Here is a 17,244-nt window from a genome sequence, read left to right on the forward strand (position 1 = left end):
ACCCTGTCCCAGGTCAGTCTCTGGTTACCCTGTCCCTGGTCAGTCTCTGGTTACCCTGTCCCAGGTCAGTCTCTGGTTGCCCTGTCCCAGGTCAGTCTCTGGTTACCCTGTCCCAGGTCAGTCTCTGGTTACCCTGTCCCAGGTCAGTCTCTGGTTACCCTGTCCCTGGTCAGTCTCTGGTTACCCTGTCCCAGGTCAGTCTCTGGTTACCCTGTCCCAGGTCAGTCTCTGGTTACCCTGTCCCAGGTCAGTCTCTGGTTACCCTGTCCCAGGTCAGTCTCTGGTTACCCTGTCCCAGGTCAGTCTCTGGTACCCTGTCCCAGGTCAGTCTCTGGTTACCCTGTCCCTGGTCAGTCTCTGGTTACTCTGTCAGTCTCTGGTTGCCCCATCCCTGGTCAGTCTCTGGTTATCCTTTCCCCAGTCAGTCTCTGGTTATCGTTTCCCCGGTCAGTCTCTGGTTACCCTGTCAGTCTCTGGTTACCCCGTCAGTCTCTGGTTACCCTGTCAGTCTCTGGTTATCCTGTCAGTCTCTGGTTACTCTGTCAGTCTCTGGTTACCCCGTCAGTCTCTGGTTACCCTGTCAGTCTCTGGTTACCCTGTCCCCGGTCAGTCTCTGGTTATCCTGTCAGTCTCTGGTTACCCTGTCAGTCTCTGGTTATCCTGTCAGTCTCTGGTTACCCTGTCAGTCTCTGGTTACCCCGTCAGTCTCTGGTTACCCTGTCAGTCTCTGGTTACCCTGTCAGTCTCTGGTTACCCTGTCCTAGGTTAGTCTCTGGTTACTCTGTCAGTCTCTGGTTACCCTGTCCCAGGTCAGTCTCTGGTTACCCTGTCCCAGGTCAGTCTCTGGTTACTCTGTCAGTCTCTGGTTATCCTCTCCCCTGTCAGTCTCTGGTTACCCTGTCAGTCTCTGGTTACCCTGTCCCCGGTCAGTCTCTGGTTACCCTGTCAGTCTCTGGTTACCCTGTCAGTCTCTGGTTATCCTGTCCCCGGTCAGTCTCTGGTTACCCTGTCAGTCTCTAGTTACCCTGTCAGTCTCTGGTTACCCTGTCCCCGGTCAGTCTCTGGTTACCCTGTCAGTCTCTGGTTACCCCGTCAGTCTCTGGTTACCCTGTCAGTCTCTGGTTACCCTGTCCCCGGTCAGTCTCTGGTTACCCTGTCAGTCTCTGGTTACCCCGTCAGTCTCTGGTTACCCTGTCAGTCTCTGGTTACCCTGTCAGTCTCTGGTTATCCTCTCCCCTGTCAGTCTCTGGTTACCCTGTCCCAGGTCAGTCTCTGGTTACTCTGTCAGTCTCTGGTTACCCTGTCAGTCTCTGTTTACTCTGTCAGTCTCTGGTTATCCTCTCCCCTGTCAGTCTCTGGTTACCCTGTCCCAGGTCAGTCTCTGGTTACCCTGTCAGTCTCTGGTTACCCCGTCCCCGGTCAGTCTCTGGTTACCCCGTCCCCGGTCAGTCTCTGGTTACCCCGTCCCCGGTCAGTCTGTGGTTACCCTGTCAGTCTCTGGTTACCCTGTCAGTCTCTGGTTATCCTCTCCCCTGTCAGTCTCTGGTTACCCTGTCAGTCTCTGGTTACCCTGTCCCCGGTCAGTCTCTGGTTACCCTGTCCCCGGTCAGTCTCTGGTTACCCTGTCAGTCTCTGGTTACCCTGTCCCCTGTCAGTCTCTGGTTACCCTGTCCCCTGTCAGTCTCTGGTTACCCTGTCAGTCTCTGGTTATCCTTTCCTCGGTCAGTCTCTGGTTATCCTGTCCCCGGTCAGTCTCTGGTTATCCTTAAGCATGTATTTGTTATTTATGTCCATTTTAGTAATGTTCCGTTTCTCTCGGTTATACGCCATGGAGAAATGGTCTGTTGATTAATGCCTTTCAACTTTGATCATCTACACATTTGAAGCCACTGACTTTTTGTGGCATACATTCCTTCGCCTTGAAGGGCATTTCTGGGTTTATCTTCATCTTTTATATTACCCTGGACAGAGCTCAGGAATTTCCAGAGGAATTTATTGTCTATGAATGGACGGATTAGTACAATATAGTCAATTGGGGAGACACCAAGACATCTGCAGCATCTGATGGCTAGGGAAGTCCTTTTGGAGTGTGTGTGTGTGTGTGTGTGTCTGTGTGTGGCTGTGAGCCTCATTCAGTACACCCACTGACCATTTCTCCGGACGCTAGTTTTGTGCAATAATATTTACTCATGCCCGATTCTGTGTGGTGTTAATGTGCCTGTGGTTGTCCGAACATGGTTCCCGTGTGATGTGATTGTTGTATGGCTGTCTGTGCGTCTGTCCGTGCATCTCCCTCTGTGCCTGGCTCTCATAGTCCTCAAGTCTTGTGTGTGGCTCTCATAGTCTTGGGAGGAACAGTGAAGCCAGGATAGCAGGGTCTGGGCTGGTCTTCCTGGGGAATGTGGTGTAGGAGTCAGCCTAATCTACAGCATACAGAGAGGCTGGCTCCTGTCTGCCGGTCTGCCACTTCCCTATCTGTGTGTTTTTCATTTCACACTGTCATTCCCTATCTCTACTGCAGTACTGGGGCTCAGCAGGACTCCACACACACGCGCACGCACACGTGCACGCACACACACACACACACGCACGCACGCACGCACGCACGCACGCACGCACACACACACACACACACACACACACACACACACACACACACACACACACACACACACACACACACACACACACACACACACACACACACACACACACACACACACACACACACACACACACACACACACACACACACACACACACTCTCTTGTTTACCCAATTATACACAGACCATACATGTATCACATGCTGTACTATCTATACAGTACACGTCATACATCGAGATTATGCAGATACCACATACATGTCATTGTCTGAATAATTGTGTGCATCGGATGAATGGGTTGCGGATGTAGAAATATTGAGACACAACATCATGGTCTCGTTGGCTTGAACGTTACATTTTAACACAACATCAGTCTTATTGGCTTAAACGTTACATTTCATCATATTTCTACGACATCAGAACACATATTTACATATTCACATATTTACATATTCACATATTTACATATTCACATATTTACATTAGTTGCTCCTGTTATATGTGAGATTTAAGTCAGGTCAGAAGAGATATGTATTATCTATCCAATCGGAAAAACATTTGGCTGTTTTGTGTTATGTGAATACTTGTTAGTATTGGGCCTACCTCTCTTCTATGTTCTCTATCCTTTCAGACATCATCATCACAGTGTCACGATCGTTAGAATAAATGGACCAAGGCGCAGCGTGCAAAGAGTTCCACATGTTTAATTATTGAAACTCATCAAAACAATACAGAAACAAACGAAACGTGAAGTAATGGAGTGCTCACAGGCACCACACAAAAACAAGATCCCACAAAAACCCAGTGGGAAAAGGCTGCCTAAATATGATCCCCAATCAGAGACAACGATGGACAGCTGCCTCTGATTGGGAACCATACCAGGCCAACATAGAAATAAAAAAACTTGACTACCCACCCTAGTCACACCCTGACCTAACCAAAATAGAGAATAAAAAGGATATCTAAGGTCAGGGTGTGACACACAGTCCCATAAAAAAGCCAATTTACACAGATGACAGAGATGACAGAGGGCCTGAGTAGGTGACAGGAGGCCTGAGTAGGTGACAGAGGGCCTGTGTAGGTGACAGAGGGCCTGAGTAGGTGACAGAGGGCCTGAGTAGGTTACAGAGGGCCTGAGTAGGTCACAGAGGGCCTGAGGAGGTAACAGAGGGCCTGAGTAGGTGACAGAAGACCCGAGGAGGTGACAGAGGGCCTGAGTAGGTGACAGAGGGCCTGAGTAGGTGACAAAAGGCCTGAGTAGGTGACAGAGGGCCTGAGTAGTTGACAGAAGGCCTGAGTAGGTGACAAAAGGCCTGAGTAGGTGACAGAAGGCCTGAGTAGGTGACAGAAGACCTGAGGAGGTGACAGGAGGCCTGAGTAGGTGACAGAGGGCCTGAGTAGGTGACAGAGGGCCTGAGTAGGTGACAGAGGGCCTGAGTAGGTGACAGAGGGCCTGAGTAGGTGACAAAAGGCCTGAGTAGGTGACAGAGGGCCTGAGTAGTTGACAGAAGGCCTGAGTAGGTGACAAAAGGCCTGAGTAGGTGACAGAAGGCCTGAGTAGGTGACAGAAGACCTGAGGAGGTGACAGGAGGCCTGAGTAGTTGACAGAAGGCCTGAGTAGGTGACAGAAGGCCTGAGTAGGTGACAGAAGACCTGAGGAGGTGACAGAGGGTCTGAGTAGGTGACAGAAGGCCTGAGTAGGTGACAGAGGGCCTGAGTAGTTGACAGAAGGCCTGAGTAGGTGACAGAGGGTCTGAGTAGGTGACAGAAGGCCTGAGTAGGTGACAGAGGGTCTGAGTAGGTGACAGAAGGCCTGAGTAGGTGACAGAGGGCCTGAGTAGGTGACAGAGGGCCTGAGTAGTTGACAGAACGCCTGAGTAGGTGACAGAGGGTCTGAGTAGTTGACAGAACGCCTGAGTAGGTGACAGAAGGCCTGAGTAGGTGACAGAGGGTCTGAGTAGTTGACAGAACGCCTGAGTAGGTGACAGAGGGTCTGAGTAGTTGACAGAACGCCTGAGTAGGTGACAGAAGGCCTGAGTAGGTGACAGAGGGCCTGAGTAGTTGACAGAACGCCTGAGTAGGTGACAGAAGGCCTGAGTATGTCACAGAGGGCCTGAGTAGGTGACAGAGGGCGTGAGTATGTCACAGAGGGCCTGAGTAGGTGACAGAGGGCCTGAGTAGGTGACAGAGGGCCTGAGTAGGTGACAGAGGGCCTGAGTAGGTGACATAGGGCCTGAATAGGTGACAGAGGGCCTGAGTAGGTGACATAGGGCCTGAGTAGGTGACAGAGGGCCTGAGTAGGTCACAGAGGGCCTGAGTAGGTGACAGAGGGCCTGAGTAGATGACAGAGGACCTGAGTAGGTGACATAGTGCCTGAGGAGGTGACAGACGGCCTGAATAGGTGACAGAGGGCCTGAGTAGGTGACAGAGGGCCTGAGTAGGTCACAGAGGGCCTGAGTAGGTGACAGAGGGCCTGAGTAGATGACAGAGGACCTGAGTAGGTGACAGAGGGCCTGAGTAGGTGACAGAGGGCCTGAGTAGATGACAGAGGACCTGAGTAGGTGACAGAGGGCCTGAGTAGGTGACAGAGGGCCTGAGTAGGTCACAGAGGGCCTGAGTAGGTAACAGAGGGCCTGAGTAGATGACAGAGGACCTGAGTAGGTGACATAGTGCCTGAGGAGGTGACAGACGGCCTGAATAGGTGACAGAGGGCCTGAGTAGGTGACATAGTGCCTGAATAGGTGACAGAGGGCCTGAGTAGGTGACATAGTGCCTGAGGAGGTGACAGACGGCCTGAGTAGGTCACAGAGGGCCTGAATAGGTGACAGTTACATTGCCAGGTAAAGCCCCAGATCTACAGAATCAACATGTATTAGATGTTTCGCGTTTCTAAACATCTTAAACTTTGAGTCGGGAGCCAAGGTGGGCCCTGGGCATGTGACAGGTGGGTCGCGAGTTATGATATTACATCTATAATCACACACTGTTTCTTCTCCATGTGGATAGTTGGAGGCCGATTTGGTTCACGGCAGGACGGACTATTTCTCATTTGGGTTTCGAGCTGAAAAAGATTTAATAACCATTTGTTTTGACAACAGTAAATATTCTGCAGCTATTTGGCTAATAAGGCTCTTGAAAAAGATAAGGTTTGGGGTACACTCTTTGAAAAACATCCCGACCGATGGATTGCAGCAGTCCCACATAGGGAAATAATGCCTGCAAAAAGAGCCCTGTGGCGTCAGGCTATTCGGCGTGGGAGAGTGGGAAATATGGGGACCCAGTGTCCAAGTAGAGTACACGTAGCTATGGGTGTGGAAAACATTGGGGACCCAGTGTCCAAGTAGAGTACACGTAGCTATGGGTGTGGAAAACATTGGGGACCCAGTGTCCAAGTAGAGTACACGTAGCTATGGGTGTGGAAAACATTGGGGACCCAGTGTCCAAGTAGAGTACATGTAGCTATGGGTGTGGAAAACATTGGGGACCCAGTGTCCAAGTAGAGTACATGTAGCTATGGGTGTGGAAAACATTGCATCAAAGGTAAGACATTTAATTAACTTGTTTAGCATAGTCAATTTGTAAGTTCAATCACCCCTTGTAGCTGTAGTCCAGTTGTTTGTTCTATCCATCTGGCACTCACTAACTCCTGGTTGCTAGCACCATCATTCTTTAAACTGAAACTTTATTTAACTAGACAAGTCAGTTAAGAACAAATTCTTATTTACATTGGCGGCCTACCGTGGAACAGTGGGTTAACTGCCTTGTTCAGGGGCAGAATGACAGATTTTTACCTTGTCAGCTTGGGGATTTGATCCAACAACCTTTAAGTTACTGGCCTAACGCTCTAACCACCGCCCCTTGAAAAGGGGCAATAGGGAATACAATATTCCATTTCTTTAAACAGTGAGAACACTCTGGAGAATGCAACGACACATAAGTAATCTTTAAACATGTTGTACATTTCTTTAATGTAGTTTTGCAATTGACTAAAACAAGCAGATTACAAGAAAATTGGGTTTGAAAAGGGCTTTCTGTTGTTGCTTTGAGCCAAATGGGGGAACCTAGGTAACCACAGGTTGCTTTCCCCACAGGGTAGCATTCTATCTAATACCAACTGGGACTACAGGGTTCTTTGATCAGAAACCTAGAGGTTCTTCACTGAACCAAAATGCTTCCATACAGAAGTCTGCATGGTCCAATTTATGAATTATGGATACTACTATTAAATAGTAATATTTTGAGCTAACAATATAATTTTATAAACCATTAAATAATGGACTAAAGAATACCAGCATTGTTTTTAGAATTTATTGTTAATATATGCAAACATAGTTTGGAAATATGTACTGGTGGCCAGGGAGGAATCTCTTTGTTTGAATGATGTCCCTGTCACGTTCGTCGTACTGATGAGACCAAGGCGCAGAGTGAGTAGAGTTTCACATAATTTTAATAAACCGAAACTCACTGATCAAAAATGAGCAAACAACCAATGAAATGTGAAGTTACTGTTGTGCACTCAGGCAACTAAATGTAGACAAGATCCCACACCAGAAAGTGGGAAAAAGGCTGCCTAAATATGATCCCCAATCAGAGACAACGATAAACAGCTGTCTCTGATTGGGAACAATATCAGGCCAACATAGGAATACACAAAATAGAATGCCGACCCCAAATCACACCCTGAATTAAACAAATAGAGATATAAAACGTCTATCTAAGGCGTGACAGTACCCCCCTCCCCACCTCAAAGGTGCGAACTCCCCTGAACCTGCAGGGGAGGGTCAAAGTGGGCATCTACCCTCGGTGGAGGCTCCGGTTCGGGGCGTAGTCCCCGCTCCCTACACTGATCCCTCCGCTTCTGTGGAACCGGACCGTGGATCATTGCCGGAGGCTCAGAACTGGGAACCACTGCTGGGGGCTCTGGACTGCAACTCGTCGCTGAAGACTCTGGACTGCAACTCGTCATTGGAGGCCCCGGACTGGAGACCGTTGCTGGAGACCCCGTAATGGGGACCGTCACTGGAGACCCCGGACTGGGGACCGTCACTGGAGACCCCGGACTGGGGACAGTCGCTGGAGGCTCCGGACTGGGGACAGTCGCTGGAGGCTCCAGACTGGGGACTGTCGCTGGAGGCTCCGGACTGGGGACCGTCGCTGGAGGTTCTGGACTGGGGACCGTCTCTGGAGACCCCGGACTGGGGACAGTCGCTTGAGGCTCCGGACTGGAGACAGTCGCTTGAGGCTCCGGACTGTGAAATGTCGCCGGAAGCTCTGGACTGGGAACTGTCGCCGAGCTCTGGACTGTGGAGGCGCACTGGAGGCCTGATGCGTGGGACCGGTACAGGTGGCACCGGGCTGATGACACGCACCTCAGGACGAGTGCGGGGAGGAGGCACAGGGCGTACTGGACTTTGGATGCGCACTGAGCTGGCACAACCCTTCCTGACTGTATGCTCACTCCAGCCAGGCAAGTGCGGGAAGCTGGCACAGGACACACTGGGCTGTGGAGGCGCACTGGAGACCTGATGCGTGGGACCGGTACAGGTGGCACCGGGCTGATGACACGCACCTCAGCACGCCCGCTCTGCAGCGCTCTCAACGCCAGCACCTCTCTCTGGAATCTTGCGTCGAGCTCCTCTCTCGACTCCGTGACTGACTCCATGTGCCCCACCCCAAAATGTTCTTGGGGTTGCTTCTCGTGCTTGCTCAGTTGAGCTATCGCCTCGTATCGTCGCCGTTCCTCTCTCGCTGCCTCTATCTCCTCCTTAGCATGGCGATACTCCCCGGTCTGCGTCCAGGGTCCTGCTCCATCCAGGATCTCCTCCCAAGTCCACCCCTCCAGTACACGCTGCTTGGTCCATTTTTGGTGGGAACTTCTGTCACATTCGTCCTAATGATGAGACCAAGGCGCAGTGTGCATATAATTCCACATCATTAATAAAGTGAAAAAACAGGTAAACAGAAACCGAACTTGACGCAACCGTGGCGCACACAAACACACACAGAAAATAAATAATTACCCACCTCAAATCACACCCTGACCTAACCAAATAGAGAAATAACACGGCTCTCTAAGGTCAGGGCGTGACAGGCCCAAGTCAACTCTGATTGACTTCTTTACAATACAATACAATACAATACAATACAATACAATACAATACAATACAATACAATACAATATACTTTGTCCATTAGTTACAATGAGCAAAAAACATGTGATTTAATCTTCAGAATTACACATGACTAAATCTGCCAAAATGAAGACACAATTCTATGCAGTTATGATGTAAAAGAACAACTTACATGGAGTTATTGTCAGCAGCAACCGAAAGATAGATAGTTCTGGGTTACTGCCAGACTGAGCAAAATGTTGATAGTGTGTTCAAGGTCATGTAACTAGGCTATTAAACACCAATAATTATTATTCATAATTATTCTAAATCATTTATACATACCTTCTCTCAGTCAGCAACAGTCTTCTTCTAATGGCTTTATCAAACATGTAGGATTGTCCACTCAATTGACCACACTGAAATACTGAATTAAAATAAACAACCAGCTAATTGCCCATGTCAGGCTGGGTCTGTAACACTATTTGATATATCCCATAATAAAAAATGTTTATTTGAAAGTGTGACTGGCTAGCTTGCAAAGTGCTCAAACTCTAATAACAGTTCAACTTTATTCATCTAGCCTATAGTTTATCATATGACTTTGGGTTCATATATTTGAATTAAACAATCAACTGCGCTTACCTTAATACATTGAAAAAAATAACGTGCTTATTGGGAGGCTACTTTCAAGTTGGTTCAACCACTTGCTCTTAATCCTGGAATTGATTGGCAGTTTGTGTGTGATCGTAATCGCAGTGAAAAAAAAAGTTGACCAAAAGGTTCTGTATGGAACCCCTTTAAAAAATAACTAAAATCCAAGACGGTATACTTTTACATTATTTCTTCTTGCTTGTAGCTAGCATTTAGTTTGCAACAACACAGGTTTGACCCTTGCTGTTTGCAAATTCAGACTTCGGTAACAATGTTGCTAAATTAAATGTTGCAGAATTCGATCTTCCCCCTGCCATAGAGATCAATGGGGAAAAAAACTCTAACAAATTAAAAGGGAATGTTAGCTGTCATTTAAGAGTTGGGTTAGCTTTAGCGATTGGGTTAGCTTTAGCGATTGGGTTAGCTTTAGCGATTGGGTTAGCTTTAGCGATTGGGTTAGCTTTAGTTATCTGTTCATTTCTAAAAATCTGCATTACATTCTGGGGGCAGGAATATAACTCTCAAGGTTCTGTCTCATCCAAAGAACCAAATAGAACCCCAAATAACCCTTTTTTTCTGAGAGTGTAGAGTTAGGTTACGAGAGGGACTGCATATACAGTATTCTGTAGCTCACTAGATTCATAATATTTCATCTGGACAAAATCCAGATACAAAACGTTGCCAGAATATGTTCAAGTAGGTGCATTGGATGTACTTTGCATCACAGGTCAGTCCATCATATACAGTACCAGTGAAAAGTTTGGACACGCCTACTCATTCAAGGGGTTTTCTTTATTTTTACTATTTTCTACATTGTAGAATAATAGTGAAGACATCAAAACTATGAAATAACACATATGGAATCATGTAGTAACCAAAAGAGTGTTCAACATATCAAAAAATATATGTTATATATTAGATTCTTCAAAGTAGCCACCCTTTGCCTGGATGTCAGCTTTGCACACTCTTGGCATTCTCTCAACCAGCTTCATGAGGTAGTCACCTGGAATGCATTTCAATTAACAGGCGTGCCTTGTTATTAAAAGTTTATTTGTGGAATTTATTGCCTTCTTAATGCATTTGAGTCAGTTGTGCTGTGACAAGGTAAGGGTGGTGTACAGAAGATAGTCTTACTTAGTAAAAGACCAAGTCCATATCATGGCAAGAACAGCTCAAATAATTAAAGAGAAACCACAATCCAACATTAGTTTAAGACATGAAGGTCAGTCAATCTGGAAATTTCAAGAACTGAAAGTTTCTTCAAGTGCAGTCGCAAAAACCATCAAGTACTATGATGAAACTGGCTCTCATGAGGATCGCCACAGGAAAGGAAGACCCAGAGTTACTTCTGCTGCAGAGGATACATTCATTAGAGTTATCTGTCTCAGAAATTGCAGCCCAAATAAATGCTTGACAGAGTTCAAGTAACAGACACATCTCAACATCAACTGTTCAGAGGAGACTGCGAGAATCAGGCCTTCATGGTTGAATTGCTGCAAAGAATCCACTACTAAAGGACACCAATAAGAAGAAGTGATTTGCTTCTACCAAGAAACACAACCAATGGACATTAGACCGGTGGAAATCTGTCCTTTGGTCTGATGAGTCCATATTTTAGATTTTTGGTTCCAACCGCCGTGTCTTTGTGAGACGCAGAGTAGGTGAACGGATGATCTCTGCATGTGTGGTTCCCACTGTGAAGCATGGGGGAGGAGGTGTGATGGGGTGGGGGTGCTTTGCTGGTGACACTGTCAGCGATTTATTTAGAATTCAAGGCACACTTAACCAGCATGGCTACCACAGCAATCTGCAGGGATATACCATCCCATCAGGTTTGGGCTTAGTGGGACTATCATTTGTTTTTCAACTGGAAAATGACCCAACACACCTCCAGGCTGTTTAAGGGCTATTTGACCAAGAAAGAGAGTGATGGAGTGCTGCATCAGATGACCTGGCCACCACAATCACGCAACCTCAACCCAATTGAGATGGTTTGGGATGAGTTGGACCGCAGAGTGAAGGAAAAGCATCCAACAAGTGCTCAGAATATGTGGAAACTCCTTCATGACTGTTGGAAAAGCATTCCAGGTGAAGCTGGTTGAGAGAATGCCAAGTCTGCAAAGTTGTGTGCATGGCAAAGGATGGCTACCTTGAAGAATCTAAAATCTAAAATATATTTTGATTTGTTTAACTATTTTTTTTTTGGGTTACTACATGACTCCATATGTGTTATTTCATAGTTTTGACGTCTTCACTATTATTCTACAATGTAGAAATAAAGAAAAACCCCTTGAATGAGTAGGTGTGTCCAAACTTTTGACTGGTACTGTAACCCACATACAAACCCTCAACCCACATATAACATATAAACAGATGGATTTATAAAATTTAATGGCCAATATACTAACAATAATAATAGTTCATAAAATGAATTTGTTAATATTGACAGAAATATCTAGATTGGCCTTATGTCAGGTCCTCAAGACGGGCAGCTCACAGTCCTGGTGTCAAAACCAGACTGGCCCACTCCTGTTCAGAAAAGGCCACTCAACTTTTTTCTCTTTCTCCATTAATGATTTCTCATATAACCCCCCCCCCCCTTGTTGAAACAATTAAAATAATATTCCCACACCTATTTAGACTGGTGTGCAGAGAACACCGCTCAGACCTGATAGCTTTCAGACCTGGCGTTTAGATCAGACTAGTCCTCTTATCTTGAGTAAACGCCAGTCAACACACCATTTTGTAGGGTGACTGGAATGACCAGGTGAGCCCTTTACTCAGATTCCTTCCTGTTCCTCTCAACCATTCAGGTCTGTACAGATGTAGGATCTACGTTTGTTTACTTCTTGTTTCTGAGAATGTTCCGGTAAAACTTATAGTGCCTTCAAAAAGTCAGATCTGACACACACACACACACGCACATGCACGCACGCACACACACACACACACACACACACACACACACACACACACACACACACACACACACACACACACACACACACACACACACACACACACACACACACACACACACACACACACACACACACACACCACACACCACACACACACACACACACACACACACACACACACACACACACACACACACACACACACACACACCCCTGAACAGTGTCAAACACATCACATTTGGCCTCCGTAAAACACCGTCTCGCTACTCAGACCAACGCTTCAGTCATGAAACAGGATTATATAGAAGGGTTATGGAGAATGTGGCTCAATGGAAAACTGCAAGTCTGAGGAGATTTTCATAAAAAAATATATAACCGCACTAATCGCTATGACAACAGAACACTGCACACAGTGGTTTCTCTCCAGGTATCATCACGTCATCGGTCTTCAATGTAAAGGTTGTTTAACCGGCATCCTGTTAGTTTAGTGAAAACAAACACTTTCAGTGAGCTTGTTTCTGCATCGGATCTGAGGCATCTCGTATTTGAAGTGTCTCAGATACCTCTTTGGCAAACCAATGGCAGTACATCCATTTGAATGGAATGGAGGTGCTACTGAGAAAGTGTCACATTCTCCATGCCAGCCTCTTCTCCACCTCTACAGAGCTAGATTCCTCCTCTGTCTGTTGACTTTCTCCATCAACAATGGACTGGGTCCAACCAGGCACTATACCCCTGGGTCTCTGCTCTGGGTCCTCTCCGTGGCACTCTGTGACAACTTTAAATGGCCAATCAGGAGTTGAAACAATGTCCACACCAATGAGACATACAAATAGCTTTTCGGGCTTCATTTAAGGTCGGGGTTACACATAAGGTTAGCATTGTAGTTAAGGTTAAGGTTAGGTTTAAAATACGTTTTTAAAGAAGATCAACTGCAGAAATAGGCAGGGTTTATGACTTTGTGGCTGTGTTAACTAGTGACCCCCCCTTGCCCCCCCGCCCCATCACAGACACTGCAGCATGTGTCCCAACTGCAGCAATAGGCAGGGTTTATGACTTTGTGGCTGTATTAACTAGTGACTCCCCCCCTTGCCCCATCACATACACTGCAGCATGTGTCCCAACTGCAGCAATAGGCAGGGTTTATGACTTTGTGGCTGTATTAACTAGTGACTCCCCCCCTTGCCCCATCACATACACTGCAGCATGTGTTCCAACTGCAGCAATAGGCAGGGTTTATGACTTTGTGGCTGTATTAACTAGTGACCCCCCCCCCCACCTTGCCCCATCACATACACTGCAGCATGTGTCCCAACTGCAGCAATAGGCAGGGTTTATGACTTTGTGGCTGTATTAACTAGTGACTCCCCCCCTTGCCCCATCACATACACTGCAGCATGTGTCTCAACTGCAGCAATAGGCAGGGTTTATGACTTTGTGGCTGTATTAACTAGTGACCCCCCCCCCCACCTTGCCCCATCACATACACTGCAGCATGTGTCCCAACTGCAGCAATAGGCAGGGTTTATGACTTTGTGGCTGTATTAACTAGTGACCCCCCCCACCTTGCCCCATCACATACACTGCAGCATGTGTTCCAACTGCAGCAATAGGCAGGGTTTATGACTTTGTGGCTGTATTAACTAGTGACCCCCCCCCCACCTTGCCCCATCACATACACTGCAGCATGTGTTCCAACTGCAGCAATAGGCAGGGTTTATGACTTTGTGGCTGTATTAACTAGTGACTCCCCCCCTTGCCCCATCACATACACTGCAGCATGTGTCCCAACTGCAGCAATAGGCAGGGTTTATGACTTTGTGGCTGTATTAACTAGTGACTCCCCCCCTTGCCCCATCACATACACTGCAGCATGTGTCCCAACTGCAGCAATAGGCAGGGTTTATGACTTTGTGGCTGTATTAACTAGTGACCCCCCCTGGCCCATCACATACACTGCAGCATGTGTCTCAACTGCAGAAAAAAAACATGTCACATGCGCAGAATACAACGGGTTGTCTCTCATCGAATGACAACACAGACTTTACTGAAGGATCCCTACCGATTTCCGCTTGCCTCAAGACAATGTTTTGAGTGTCCGAACATCCGAGAAAAAAAACTCACCGAAGTCCAAACAAAAACGTCCGAAAATGTCATCCTAATATATGCACAAACTGAACTGTTTAGTCTGGGAAGCACGCAGACACCTTAATTATCCTTTGTCGTTAAAGTGCATCAAGCCATCTGGTCTCAGACAAAGACGTGCAATACTATACGTTCCCCAAGATGTTTGATAAGTTATGCTATTGTACGACCGAGTTAGATGTATGATACTATACAGTATGAACTCTAATTCGTACAGATGTAGGATCTTAATTTGAGCACTCTTTTGTTGCTGATAATTTCCCTGCAAAGCAAGAAATGACAACTTCTAGTGTATTCGAGTTTTAAAAAGGCTTCTAAAGTTTAATATTTCCACTTTAAAATGTCAGATTTTATTTGCCCTAATATAAAATGTATCAACCCCTACACAAATGTCCATTAATTATAACCCACATAATAATTATAAGTTCCTGATGCTGCAGGATTCCCCCCCCCCCTGCTGTAGTAGACTGGCTCAAATGACTATCCTACATATGTATTATATTGTATGACCGCTATCCAATTCATAATTTAAACGCAAGGTAACATATCATACTAATTGGAGCCTCACAGATTTACGTATAGAATAATACGAATTGCCCTGCGATCATGTTACATAGAACGTCAAGGATTGTCCTCTGCTGGGCAGGAGTTGGTGTTTGTTTTGTCACCCTCTAATCATTAGCTTATCTTATGCAACACATATCACCTGCTCCAGTGTTACCTGACTAATTATGCTGACCGTTTGGCTTCTCTTATCACAGGCACTTACACACACATTTATGACTGTTATTCCATAATACTCACAGACAGACCAGACTTCAAACAGCCTCTTTATGTTTCAGCATGGAAAGTGGTGTTGTATCTGAAAGGTTTTCATTTTCTCAGAGTCTGCTACAGAGAATGAAGTCCAGCAATTAACCGATATAAACAAACACAATGTAAGTACGTAAGTGTGGAGTATTTGTTAAAGGTAAGAACTATAATCAAATAGATGCCCTGAACAACATTCTGACACCCCTAAAAAACAGTGGGCACAAACAAAGCAAACAAACAAAGCAAACAAACATTTTTTCTGACTGATCACAGAATTATTTGAATACACAACATGTTATTTATAGTACACAGAATGTTTGAATACACAACATGTTATTTATAGTACACAGAATGTTTGAATACACAACATGTTATTTATAGTACACAGATTGATTTGAATACACAACATGTTGTATATAGTACACAGAATGTTTGAATACACAACATGTTGTTGTATAGTAAATGGGCAAAAACATCCCATAGGCTGATAGAAAAGGAAAACTTGGCCATTTTGGGGCAGTCGGCAGTCACTATACACCCTCTTACTCATGCTATTCACATCCATGTTAAAAACAAAACCAAAACACAGTTTAAATGTAAATAATTGCAATTGACCTAATGCAGTAACTCTTAATGGAACTTCCTTAGACACATGTTTTTCTCAGTGAAAACGTAATCATCCATACCTGATTGGGCATGCAAGCGTGCCACTGCCACCTCGTGGGGAAAAAAACGACTCAGAGCGCTCGTGAGTACAGGTCATGGAATCAAAACAATAAACCGTCGTAAATCACGGGCTGTACGTGCACTACATGTACTTCAGAAGATCACCACAGGGGGGCGGTAGTGAAACACACAAAAAGGGAAAGGTACGTGCACGTTTGTCCCATCAGTTTCACCTGCACTGCGCCTACTGCAGTCTACAGCTGCTTCACTGGAATACCAACCTTCGCAATTACATGAAATTAAATCTTGTCAAACATTAGTCTCTCAAGTGTTTGGGACCTCATACAAGCTTGGATGTTGGTCTGTTCAGTTATTTTACAACATGGAGATAGACACATTTTCCACAATAGGCTAGGCCAATAATGCAACTTTTATGATGAATTATTCATTTAAAGATAAGGCAGTAGAAATGAATCAGATAATATTGAATAGAGATTTTGATGAGATTATATACCTTGTGAATTCAATTGAGTTAAAGTGAACCAATGCAGCAAGATTATTTTGCCTGTATTGCAAATTATTGTTTCATTATATTGCTCAAAAATATTGCTTTAAAATACCTGTCACCATTTTAGGGGTGATACTTGCTAAGCCATCCACCAAAGTTAAAGAAGCCTATATCATGATTGATTTTTACCTTAATGACAAAACCTTGACTGATTCCAGTTTAATTATGGAAGAACCATCTACCAATGTGTCACATAATAAACCTGATAATACATGAGAGCCATTTTGATAATGTATAAACCTACTGATAATACCTGAGAGCCGTTTTGATAATGTATAAACCTACTGATAATACTTGAGAGCTGTTTTGATAATGTATAAACCTACTGATAATACCTGAGAGCCGTTTTGATAATGTATAAACCTACTGATAATACCTGAGAGCCATTTTGATAATGTTTAAACCTACTGATAATACCTGAGAGCCGTTTTGATAATGTATAAACCTACTGATAATACCTGAGAGCCGTTTTGATAATGTATAAACCTACTGATAATACTTGAGAGCTGTTTTGATAATGTATAAACCTACTGATAATACCTGAGAGCCGTTTTGATAATGTATAAACCTACTGATAATACCTGAGAGCCGTTTTGATAATGTATAACCTACTGATAATACCTGCCGTTTTGATAATGTATAAACCTACTGATAATACCTGAGAGCCGTTTTGATAATGTATGAACCTACTGATAATACCTGAGAGCCGTTTTGATAATGTATAAACCTACTGATAATACCTGAGAGCCGTTTTGATAATGT

The 17,244-nt window shown here is 45.3% G+C and overlaps 1 protein-coding gene across 1 annotated transcript in view; it reads right to left on the reverse strand.

The window, feature by feature from the left end:
* Positions 1-7,497: 7,497 nt before the first annotated feature.
* Positions 7,498-17,244, reverse strand: part of LOC135527636 (serine-aspartate repeat-containing protein I-like) — a 30,816-nt gene continuing 21,069 nt past the window's right edge. The window contains exons 3-4 of the mRNA XM_064956124.1: positions 8,064-8,495; positions 7,498-7,692 (exon numbers count right to left, since the gene is read on the reverse strand). Coding sequence (XP_064812196.1) covers positions 7,498-7,692; positions 8,064-8,495 — 627 coding nt within the window. The remainder of the gene's footprint in view (positions 7,693-8,063; positions 8,496-17,244) is intronic.

Source organism: Oncorhynchus masou, chromosome 33, assembly GCF_036934945.1.
Source record: "Oncorhynchus masou masou isolate Uvic2021 chromosome 33, UVic_Omas_1.1, whole genome shotgun sequence".
NCBI classification, from domain to species: Eukaryota; Metazoa; Chordata; class Actinopteri; order Salmoniformes; family Salmonidae; genus Oncorhynchus; species Oncorhynchus masou.